A 13,012-nucleotide genomic window follows, 5' to 3' on the forward strand; every position below is an offset into this window, starting at 1 on the left:
AAGATATAAATAAATCCATTAAAATAATGCATAATACCAACCAAATTTTATCCAGTCTTTTATTAGTGATACTGGCTTGTTTCTCTTCTCTTTCACTCAGCAATTTCTTCAGAAGTTCCAACTGTTCGAGTTGCAGCCTGAACAAAACCAAAAAAACAAAAAACAATTAAACAACAAATCAACTAAAACAAAGAAACAAAAATGTTTGCCCAAATCAAGAAAATGTTTTTGAACGTTTTCTTTTGTATACTAATGAAACGCTACTTATCAAGGCCAGAAGTCACTCGATGATAAGGATTAATGAGATCGATATATTGTCAGTTGAATGATTAAGAATAGTATGAGAAGATTGAAAATGATGTATGAGATAAACAGCATTTCATTACTTTTAGGATATATTTAAAAAAAAATATTTTTTTCATATAAAAAAAAAACTTAAAAATGATCATATAAACTTACTTTTCAATCATCTCTTCTCGCAACGCCCATTCCTTTAGTTCCATTGCTTCCAACATTTTTCTCCTCTTTTCAAACTGACTCAAGTCACTTATAGGGGGCAAGTTTTTTTCCCATTCTCGCTTGGCTCGCGCCCTCTCGATCATTTCAATCTCGGCTACTCCAGCAGGTAAACCTCGGCCTCAAATGGGAAACAAACAATGGAAAAATGAGAATGAGCAACTTTATACGAGTGATTAAATTTTTGATATTTTATTTTTCATGCTAAAATGCCAAAGTTTCACAGCCGTATAATAAAATGGCTGATGAGAGCAAGCGACCTATGAAAGCTTAAGGCGTCTGATCATTACTGCTGGCATTGCATTCTTCATATTTGTTAGCAGCAGTTTACCTCTAATGCCATTGTCCATTCTCATGCAACATATCCTTATACATCAAGCTCTCCTTTAGAGATGTCTTTGCTGATTTAGTTATGTTCTTTGTTGTCAATCAAATGACTTCATGCACAAAGTCACTGAAGCAGCTCTTCTTCAAGGTTGGAAAAAATGATGTGGAGGTCAGCTGAAAACCTGGTTTAGAATAGTGAAACATGATACCGAGCAGATCCTGGACCCTTGCTTCTATGAGGGTCATCACTGGAACTGTAATTGTCTTACTCTCGTATCTGCTGCTGTGGTAGACCATCGAACTTGGTCAACATTGGTTCAGGATGCAGTAAATTCTTTGAATAGAGCTGGTCCTACTGCTCCAAAATTGAATGCTGAAACAAGTAAAAGTACTTACCAAGGCCAAAAGTCACTCGAGGAAAAGATTAATGATATGCTTAGTTGAATGATGAACAGTACTATGAGAGGATTTAAAACAATGAATGAATTAGACAAAATCTGCTTACTCAAGAGAATGGCTCACAAGTGTTTGTGGACATTGGAATTTAAAATGACCATATTGTAGTCTGCAGGAAAGCTGTCCTATAGTAATGTATTTCACAGATGGGAAATTCCTGGAAAGAAGCTCAGCTAATGAATGTTCCGTTTTATTTTATTTTTTTTATATACAGAGGAAGAAAAGAAAAGAAAGTTATTTGTGGGGATAGTAGAATGACGAGTTCTTGCTGTGAATGTTTTACAAGGAGGAACCACAGATTGAGCATCTTTTATGGAAATAACGATTGAGCAGGGAAAGATTAACGCCATCATTGTAAACACGTTGTAGCCTCAGTTGCAAAGTGGGCGAAGAATAGAAAAGAATTTTAACTCATTTTTTTTGTTGTAGAACATTTATTTCCTCACTCTTCAGCCATGCACGACTTCTTGTTATGCCTGTGATCATCTTCTCGAATATGCTCTTGAACATCATCCACATCTCTAACGTGATCGTCTTCTCGAACATGCTCTCTCCTTTTTATAGTCTTTTTTTCCTTACAATGACATCATTTCATTCATAGCTTGATATTTACATATAGCCGGCCACGGTGTTATGTTACACATCTTTTTAGGTTTATGCTAGTCTTTAATGCTGGCTTGTCTTTGTTTTAACCAAAAATGCAAGCATTTTATCGTGACCTGGTATTTTCCTGTTTGTCAATTTCTGTTCATTCTTCAAGTTCCTGAAACTTTTTTTTCGTTTTTCCTTTTGTATTAACTGTTCGGCATTTCTATTGTAGTCTTGTTGTTTTTCCCATATATTGTTCTAGAGTTGTCTTGCTTCTGTTGAAGCCGGCTGTTCTGCTTCTGTACTTTCTCCATTCACATTTTGGTAAAACTAGCTTTCATTGTTTGCAATTATTAAATTTATTATTAGATTAATATGCCTTCCAAATCCAAGAAAAATATTGTGATTAAATGCAGCAACACTACTTAAACAATTAGATGTTTTTTTTTTTTTTTGAATAGATTAAAATACTTTTAGAAGAAATTGTCTCATCAGGTTAAAATAGTTCTAATATAAATCATTTTAAGAACAAGATGGATTAATGCCTATTGGAGAGAACTTGAATGCCCACTAGGCACTATCCTCGAGTGTCTTAAGTTTTTCTGTACAGGGTTTTGTCCTTACAAGTAAACTCTGACTAAATATTTACAATCACATAATATTCACGGCCTAAATAAGATATCCTCAGTATGACCAACCCACACTGGCTTTTACAAAAAATGGTGCACCTTCTCTGAGTGATGTTACCTCAAATAACAGCATGAAGCTGGCTACTCCACCAGACTAGATGAATTCTTGTTCTGGAATCCAGTAAGACCAAGAGACTTCAAGAAAGATAAACTATGACATATTTAAATTGCCAATTAGAGAAAGGAAACTTATGTTCTCAACTTCTTTACTAACTCAGTGTTTGAGAGGTAAGATGAGAACTGGAGGTTGAAGGTGCAATTCCCAGTGTGAGCAATACTTGAAAGACAATTGCTGAGAACTTCAGTCAGTCTCCTTATCGTTTCTTTTTCATCAATAACTTTCTTCCTATGTTTAGTTTTGGTGCATCATTTTTTTTCTTGTGGATCGTTGCAACATCTTGTTAGGAAGAATAAAATGTAATCTGATGTCATTCCTTCCAGAAACTAATTTATCTGGGTTTGAATTATTTTTAAATGGTCACCCTATTTTAATAAAGGGACATAATTTTTTATTTGTCTATACAGAGTTACTCTCTTTGATTGGCGCAGAAATTAATATTTGGGTAAAAAACGGCATAGTTTAAAAAAATAAAAGTAAAACAAATTACAAGTTGCTGATAATATGTGTGCCAGTTGGCACAGTTTAATATTCAAATTTAAAATCGTTAAATACAATTTAGGCGCGCAGTGCAATTGATTGTTTCGGCGCGTTAAAAAAATGAAAAATGACACCCACGCAAATTCCGGCGTGACCTTTATATACCAAAGGTGCGTACGTAGCTGAAAGCACCCCATGTGATGTCTTCCGTCCAATGGAATTCCTCCTAGGACACATTTTAAAACTGATTTTCTAGAGCTCGTTTGGAGCCAATCAAACCAAATATAAACACGCACAAACACAAAATCTCTCTCTTTAGTCTCTTAGCCTTTCGAGCATTCTTTCGTCTCTTTAAACTCTTCCGACTCATTCAACGCTTTCTCATTAGGACTTACCACGCGTGCAAACATCAATTATTTCATTTCCACTGCTCCGCGCATTAATACTCTCTTTTAACTGACGAACATTAATATTGTCTATGTCACATATTTGAACATTCAAAGAACACAAAAAAAGAGACTCTCCACCTTTCATATGAACTCAAAAAAAAGAACTCTGAAATATTGAGAACTATGTTTTAACTTGTTATTATTTGTTATTTCTATTCCGGAAATAAACCTCCGTTTGTGTTGCACATAAGATTTCTTATTTTTATTTTTATTATTTGTGGAGGAAGTCAGTTCCCAAAAAAAGGCCAGGCGACCCCCACATATGAAATAGCAAAAGGCACAATAAACAATAAAATAGAGCAAAGCTAATTTTCAAAGATAACTGGTATTAACAAAGTACCAGTGCTCTTACCCCAGGAAAGTGTGGCTAAAGTGAGAACCTCTGGTTGTGATCCTGGATGGAAAACATAATCAGGTGTATAAGGGTCTGTCTGAACATCAGCATCGCGATAGTCAGTTTGCACAAGGACATTTTTGGTTTTGAAGTTTGTTAGGGATTTACGTTGAACAGCCATGCCAGGAATGAATAGTTGGTCCTGCCTAAAATAAAAAAAAAAAATATATATATATATAATTAAAATTGTTTGAAATATGAACTAGGATTAATTGGAGTGTTGTGTTTAATTCACTTCCAGGAACCATTGAAAGTTCTATGTTGGATTCACCTTTTTGGAGAGCTATTGGGGTTCCATGTGTGATCACCTTTCTAGAGCCATTAAGGTTCCATGTTTTATTTGTTGGTTTAATTAATAACCTTTGTTAGGTTAATTAATAATCTTAGTTAAATTAATTATGAAGTAAATAAAAAAATAACTTGATTGTGGAAGGTGTCGATAATGACAAAGAAACAAATCAATTAACACTTAACATTTTCTCGGCACGCACAGAGGTGCACAGGGACACATCTGTTTATTTTTTACATCTATACACGCAAAGAGAAAGACATGTTGCATTATGTGCCTTTTATATAAAAACAGTCAATCAAAGGGAAACATCTCAGAGTTACCCAATTTAAGATACATGTCACCAGTTAATCAGACAAAGGGAGATAACTCAAAACCGCCTACATATTTGAAAATAAGAGTCAAAGAGGAACAACTCTTTAGTATTTAAAAATCCACCAACATTGATATTTTCAATAGTATTAACGTTTTTGGAGATGTTGGATTCAGTTTTTTTAGAACCATTGGCATTCCATATTGGATTTACTTTATTGAAAATATTGGTATTCCATATTGGATTCACCTTTTTGAAGCTATCATAGTTCAATACTGGATTCACGTTTTATAGCTCTTGAGGTTTCATGTTGGATTCACTTTCATGAAGATATTGGGGTTATTAGATGAACCTTTTGGAGCTATTGAATCTATTAGGTTCACCTTTTTGAAGCTATTGTAGTTTTATATTCAATTCAATTTTTTTTTTTTAACTATTTGAGTTGCTATACTGGATTCACTCAATAATTAATATGAGTAAATTTTTATTAGCTATTTTTCAACTCAACCATATTTCACATATGTTTTAAAAAATATGTGATACTAAGACCCATCTTTTCTCTCTATTGGATCACGGGCTAATATTTGATCAGCATTAACTGCGTCACTTATGTAAAGAGGTCTCCTGTTACAAAAACACTCAAATATCTTAAGTTCGCAACATAATTCATGATTTAGTCCAAATGTATCAATTCCTTCAAGAGCAATAAGAATCGCCTTTTTTATTCTCCTATCATTGGTTATCAGAACTTTTCCAAATGTCTATTGCTGCTAGTCTTAAGTCATTAGCATAATCCCTTGTTTTCTTTTCTGATCTCATATCACAAATGACACTAACCCAGTCTGCTCATTTATTCTATGATTTCTCTTTCTTTGTATGTATTTTATAATATACTGGATCTTCCATGCTTAACTCCGCTTTCTTATCTCTTCTTGTTCATCTTACCATTTATTTAGTCTCTTTTGTCCCCAGCTAATTCTTCATCTTGCTTGCGCAGATATTTTGTGTTGCTGTTCTAGCTAAACGACAAGAATTCAACTTTTTTTTTAAATACAAATTATTCATAGAGAATTACTTACTGCTTTGGAGCCAAAATAACATCTGTTGGGACATGCTGCATAAATGGGAGCAATGGTCTGAAAAATAAAAGAAACAAAATGACTGTATTTCTTATTCAGTATATTATCTCGAGTTTTTTGGACGATCAACACCTTTGTATAACTATGAGGGGGCGTTCTAAAAGTAATGCCTTCTACTTTTTTTATTTCGCCTGAATGAATCAGAAGGGATTGCTAATTGTATTGTTATGATGACTGAACTCATGCATTCATGACCTGAAAGTTTCATTTCTCTGTTGCAGATATTAACGCTGTGACTCTAAAAAAAGCAACTCATGTCATGGACGTGCATCAGAAGCAGAGATGCATCACTGAATTCCTGGAAAAAAAAATGCATTGAAAATGGTGGTGACTATGTACAAAAATAAATTCTGGAGTGCAAAATGGTCACTTATTTCAATGTTACCGCTCCCATCTTTGTAGCTCTTTAACTTTTTAAGCTAAAAAATAGGAGGCTTTACTTTTGGAACACCCCTCATATGACAAAGTGCACTCTGGACGCCAATGCACAGCCATCGTTTATCGTTGGCAAAAGTGCATTGAGAATGGTGGTGACCATGTAGAAAAATAAATTTTGGAGCACAAAAGATCGCTCATTTTGATAGTACCGCTCTCGTCTTTGTAGCATTTCAACTTTTTGAGTTAAAAATAAAAAAAATAGGAGGCTTTATTTTTGGAACGGCCCTCATAGTATTTTCAACTTTTAAAGTGACTAGTGCTACTCGATAAGGTTGTCTGAAGATATTGGCTTCCTGACCAAAAATGCACCAAACATTGATGTTGCTGTGTTTTCCATTTCTCTTTGCAAAGCTCAATCACGTTCTGCGAAGCCCAAAATAAAATTAACAGTTTCAAAATAAAATCAACAGTTTGAAAATAAAATCAACCGTTTTCATTTACAGAACCAAACACCATGAATAAATATTTAAAGATTAAGAAGTTGAAGCATAAAATTTTTAAACCAAAACGACTGGATTCAGATTTAAATAATCTAAAAAGAGGTTGATATGCCATAAAACAAAAATCCCAAACCAAACACCATTAATAAATATTTTAAGATTTACAGAACTTGAAGCATAAAATCTTTTTCCAAAATTACGGGATTCAACATTAAATAACCTTAAAAGAGTTGATATGCCGTAAAGCAAAACAACCATACCAAACCCTTTGAATGTGATTATCACTGAATTACAACCTCATGCATATTTCGAAGTTAGCATGCATAAATTGGTGACCAATTAAGCCACCACATACCATAAACTTCTAGTTCTGAATTCTTATTTAATACTAGCAGAGGGAAGGATGCCTGGCTTTGCCCCGGCATAAAACATGCTTAAATATGACATTTTTATTTGTCCAGATTTTGTATATATTATTACAGATTTAAAAAGTCGAAACCGAAACTGTAGCATTCAAAGCTGGTGACGTTACCACTGTACCAACGTGACACGCATATATACGAATTAAAAATTAAAAATAAATTAAGAGGAATCCCCAAAATTTTCAACGATGCTTTCAATTTTGACCCATTTTTGACCCCTTAAAAACAATTGTTAACTGGTTAAAGACCCATAAAAGAACGGCCTGTAAAAAATCCAATCATTTGAGGCTCCTAGCGCTGCTCTGCGACTTTTAGTTATGGAGGAGATTGAGTTTGAAAATATGGAGACAGACAGACAGACAGGCAGACCGACAGATACACCGACAGACAGACAGACCGACAGATAGACATATAGCCGTTTATATTAGACTAGCAGGGGTACCCGGTGTTGCCTGGGTGTTTGTAGGTGTAAAAGAAAAAAAAAAGTGTTTCGAACCCGTGATGAACCTGATGGCGGAAAAGAAAGTGAAAGAAAACGTGAGATCTTACTGTAATGCTACGAGGCCATAAGGAAGTGAAAAGCGTTGAAATTTATCAATGTCAATCAAAAAGTTGACTTGCAGAAACGAACGTTGGCTGGAGACCAGTTCAGCCAACATTCGTTTCTTCCCAATGTTGGGGAAAATCAGCTCCCCACAAAAAGGGAGTGTCCAAATAAATAACAATTATCTGGTGTAAGGGGTTTCCCCCAGATTGATCAAAGCTGATTGCTTTCTGAATGCCCCAGCATGAAAAGCCCGGAAGCTGCCTTCGCTTTTGCTTCAGTTTCGCTTTTATACGAAAAAGGCGAACAAACACGTGAGAGGAAAGAATAGCGCGAATTTTATAAAAGTCGATGTAAATAAATGTAGATACAATGCCTCTTTGCAAATCGTAGATATTATGATCTAGGGAGTATATAAAAAGTTCGAAAACATAGTAACCCTAACCTCCTTGAGAAAACCAGCAAAAAAAGCTTTTGCTGGACATAGCGCACGGCCGTCTTTTATATATATATATATAGATAACATAGATTAAAACATAAGTTTTGTGAGAAATCTTCAATCAGGACTACTGACATTTTACAGCTCAGTTGGGCATCACATCTTAATCATCATATTACTGGGTTTGCTTTACATGCTGTCATGTGTGAAGACTTTTAGAAATCAACTTTCAAACTAACCTATTTCTGCTACATCTTTATTTAAGCTCTATTTTTCTCGAATCCATCCTTATCACTTTCTCCCACGTTTTCTCTGGCTTTCTCCTGTGGGCTGACCCTGCTACATCTACATCTACATTCCCGTCCATTACATGTGGTTATACAACTGACCCCATGCATGTCTTGAGCAGTCTACCATGTGACCAATGTTGGGGCACACTTTAAAGCAGATGACTGATAGCAAATAATCTGACCTTACCAGTTGAGGCATTGTTGTGCAATGTACTTTCCGATGTGCTGGAGCCAGAATTGTATCGTTTTGACGTTTCATCATTACTCACATCCCGCAACTATACAAGAGTTCATGTCAGACATGTGCTTTCTGTGCTGCCATTCTTGCATATGATGAGAAAATTGTAAAATTCTTAACAGCTACTTAAAGACTCTCGACATGATGGACATACATTGTCTGCTGGAATTGTATTGCCTCGATAGGTGAATTTATTGATTCTTTCGAAACCTAAAACAATTTGTTTCCATGGTAGTTTGCTTTTGGCGGATGTTGTAAATGAAATTAGCTGCATCTGCTATATGCCACAAAGGCAGGTTGGAGCACCTTTTGTGACACCACTTATTGCATGTTCTGCATTTGATGGAGTTGAAGCCACTTAGAGACACTACATAGGTATTTGTTTGTGGGTACATATATCATCTGTTTAGCATCAGATATCATATGCATTTTTTTTTTATTACATTAGTTCCTATTATTCTGACTCTCACAAAACAGTCATACATAAAAGTAACTGTAAGTCACCATAAAAAAATTTGCTACCCCCCTCTCATCAGGCACCAGAACTTCCTTTTCTAAAAAAACTAATGTAGTATGATGTAATGAATATAAATACACCTAGGCATTTCCTCGTGCAATATTATGATTGGCTGATTAAGCCATAAATACCAGCTGGGAGAAGCATTCTATGAGAGATGTCGAAGGTACACTGCCTCATACTGCAAACTCCACTGCGTCTACCTACTTGTCCATACTGCAACATTTCAGATTTATTACTCGAACTGAAGCAAGACCGCTCAGCTATTTCAACGATACATCATCAACGCTCTGATCCCCATCTGGCATCAATTGTGATGGATGGCTCTCGTCTGGGTGAGGCCCCGTGTTTTGACAAGCTTCTGGGCTTGACCTTTACTCCTGATCTGAAATGGAACACGTACATCAAGTCTGTTGCCAAGGTCGCTGGAAAGATGGTGGGATCCTTCTACCGCTCCAGAAGATATCTCACTACTGATGCAATTCTCTATCTATATAAAAGCCAAGTACGTCCAAGGATGGAATACTGTTGCCATATCTGAGTAGGAGCTGCTAAAAACAGCCTATCCTGCCTTGACAGAGTACAAAATAGACTTCGTAGCTTAGTGGGAGATGCCCTTTTCTCTACCCTGCAACCTCTCTCCCACAGAAGAGACGTTGCGAGCCTATCCTTGTTTTATCGTTATTTCCATGACAGGTGCTCGTCTGAACTCCAATCTCTGGTCCCCCCTCGCCAATCTTTCACGAAAAACACCCGTCTAGCTGAATCCACTGTGAAAAATTTCCCCCACTCTTTATCTGTGCCTAAATCAAAACGTGGATTCTATGAACAAAGCTTCTTCTTAGAACTGCACGCCTGTGGAACTGTTCCGTCTGCCTGCTTCCCACTTGACTACAACTTGGATGTGTTCAAATCCAATGTTAACAAATTCCTAATGAACTGCCCCCTTAAGTAAACACTTCATCAAATCTCCACACTAATGTAATGTACTTGCAATAACCCTTATCCCTGAGTGGCTTCCGGGCCTTGATAAGTGGTGATCACTGTGTAAAATATATATATATATATATATATATATATATATATATCCCTTTCCAGGGATCATATCAAAAACAAAAATAAATATTTACAAGAAGAGGAGAGCAGAGTCATTTTGGCATGGTGTACTTATTGTAAAACTATCATTTCATAACTTTTAAAAGACTTTTTATCCTTACACACCACATGAGTTCTCTTTCTTTTTTTAACTCTAAGTAGGGGGTTTGAAATGTTTGTGCTGGTTCTGAAATGAGAGTGAACGTTCGATTATAGGCTTCATAATCATACTTGGTTTAAAGTCTGTTTTACAAGCTGGCATGTGTTGAACGGCTTTTAGGAATTGACTTTCAAACTAACCTATCTTTGATCAGGTTTTTAATTATCCCTCTTTCTTTCAAATCGATCCTTATCACCCCTCCCGTGATTTCCTTGATCTTCCTCTACCAACTGGCTTTACTACCTCAACTGTTGTACATTTACTTACCCAAAAACTCTCTTCCCTTTTTTCAATGTGACCAAACTAACAAGATCTGCTCAACACCCCACCCCCTAAGTTGACCAGATTTAATAAATCAGCAAACTAGGTTGATCTGATAGGCTCTTCCTTTGGTTGACAGTGGTAGTGATTTGTTGCTTAGTAATGACAGTACTCCCTCCCATTTTTGAAAAACACCAAAAGTGACAAACTAAATATGAGTACAGATACTCTTGAGTTGTAAGCCATGTTTAGTTTCAGAAGAGTTTCTGATTGGTAGTTATTCTATACAAGTCCTGGAGAGGACAAATTCTCAGTAGACAGCTGTTCTGTACAGGTTCCGGACTTTATAATTTTGCAGCCAAAGAGCAGAAGATCCTTCTCATGTTGACATGAAGAAAACATATGCAACGTTGCTAAAAAGGTTTAATTTTTATGGAGCAATTCTGGTTTCTGATTGGTTGATAGCAGAACATGAATTAATTTGATTCGTCAGTTTCTAGCAGCAACATTTATAAATAGAATCTCCCAATTGTGAGGGACCATACCCCATTATACCTCTGGGATGATGGGATGTATCTCCTAGCGGCTTCGGCTGCAGGGAGACAGGGTAGTACACGTCAAGGATTCGTCACTTGACACTCAGCCCAGCAGGTGAGGGGCCGGGAACCGGCCCAGCACCAGTTGGACTGAGGTACACCGCCTGGGTAATACCTAGGAGGTCCACCCTCCCAGGCCTTGCCACCGGGCTTTCCGGTGGGGCAAGTTTATTACTTGTTGCCTGAGACGCCCCGACTGGGGAATGCCAACGGGGTTACTCGGGCAATTTTTAAAATTGCAGGAGTGCCCCTCCTTTAGGGGAGCCTGCGGGGTTCCCACTTTCCAGGCCTTGTGCCAAATATTGCCGATGTGGGCAGCAATTAAATAACTACCCCATTATGACTCCCCTCTCCTTGGGCTTTTGGCTGAGATCAATTTCGGCCCTCGTGACAAGATCAAAGTGTAGTACCTGTTCTCTGATACATACACAGCGATAGGCAGTGTTGTTCTGGCGACACATTCTCGTGGCCGGCGAGCTTGTCGGGTAGCGTTCTGTCCGCACCCCCACTTTGTCTGTCTTTCTCTGCTCTCCCCCCTCCCCCACGGGGGGGGATCCGAGCTGATAATTTACGACCTTCCCGCGAGGGAGGGTCGGAAACACTTTCTCTCTTCCCTCCACTAACTTCCCACTCCCTCTCTCAGTTCTATCTCCCCTCTTGCCGCCTTTGGCGCCACTTCTTTTTGGCGCCAAAGTCGGCTCCCAATTTGGACGCCGACTCCACGTCACTCATTTTGGTGAATTTATACAGGGAAGAGAGAGCTTTTATTCAAAAATGGACACCCCCAGCCCGGGGACCACCAATACAGATACCCCCAGCCAGGAGGCTACCACAAGAAAAACTGCTCCCCAAGAGGACGGCTCCCCAACAGGGGAAGCAAAAAGCAACGGGGCATACCGCCCGGACACTAAACCAAAGGACGCCCCTCAGAAGGGAGAAAACTCACCAGCAGCTCCCCAAGAGGGCGACTCCCCAAAAAGGGGAGAAAAAGCAATGTTGGACGGGGCATCCCGTTCCGGCAACAAAAATCAAGAGGCAGTAGCCCCAAAGGACGATAAGGGAGACAGTGCTCCCCAAGAGGGCGACTCCCCACAAAGGGGAGAAAAAACAATGTTGGACAGGGCATCCCGCTCTGACTACAAAAATCAAGAGGCAGTAGCCCCAAAGGACGATAAGAGAGACAGTGCTCCCCAGGAGGGCTACTGCCCCAAAAGGGGAACAAATCAAGAAAACGAGGGGGCATACAGCCTAGACCTCCCCAAAACAAAAGGGGCAAAAGCTCCCAAGGACAATAAAGAGGACAACGCTCCCCAGGAGGCCGACTCCCCAAAAAGGGAAGTATTTCCTGGAAGAAGTATAGAGCAGGGAGAGTCGGTCCCAAAGGAAAGCGGAAAGGGAAATGCGCCTCAAAATAGCAACCCTTCCGCCAAGGAACAGCAAAAACAGTCCAACCTCACCAAAGATCCAACACCAACAAGAGGGTCGGCATGGGGGAAGACTGTAGAGAAGCAACTGTCCCCTCAAGAGTATAGAGACTTGTACTTGACCAAGTACAGACAATACATAGAGGGGGCAGAAATTAAACCAGTGCCAGGTGCTTGGGAGGCAATCGAAGACAGAGTGCTCTCCCTCATCATCTCGGATATGCCGGAAAACCGCCTCCTAGGGATGAAAAAGGAAGACATGGCAGGGCTCCTACACAAGCTAAACATCCCGGTATTATACCTGTACCAGAGGAGCTACGCCATGTGGGACATCCTCCTACCCACCAAGGAAGATGCGGAGAGACTCTCCCTACAGGAAATTAAGTATGG

The 13,012-nt window shown here is 38.4% G+C and overlaps 1 protein-coding gene across 3 annotated transcripts in view; it reads right to left on the minus strand.

Moving 5' to 3' along the window:
* The window catches only part of LOC145277760 (cilia- and flagella-associated protein 91-like), a 362,282-nt gene that overhangs the window by 52,047 nt on the left and 297,223 nt on the right, over positions 1 to 13,012 (minus strand). For all 3 annotated transcript variants that reach the window (XM_080129480.1, XM_080129481.1, XM_080129482.1), the window contains 4 exons: positions 5,699 to 5,755; positions 3,976 to 4,163; positions 460 to 637; positions 42 to 137 (listed from right to left, as the gene is read on the minus strand). In XM_080129480.1, coding sequence (XP_079985606.1) covers positions 42 to 137; positions 460 to 637; positions 3,976 to 4,163; positions 5,699 to 5,755 — 519 coding nt within the window. The remainder of the gene's footprint in view (positions 1 to 41; positions 138 to 459; positions 638 to 3,975; positions 4,164 to 5,698; positions 5,756 to 13,012) is intronic.

Source organism: Euprymna scolopes, chromosome 6 (assembly GCF_053919585.1).
Source record: "Euprymna scolopes isolate OS-2025 chromosome 6, ASM5391958v1, whole genome shotgun sequence".
NCBI lineage: Eukaryota > Metazoa > Mollusca > Cephalopoda > Sepiida > Sepiolidae > Euprymna > Euprymna scolopes.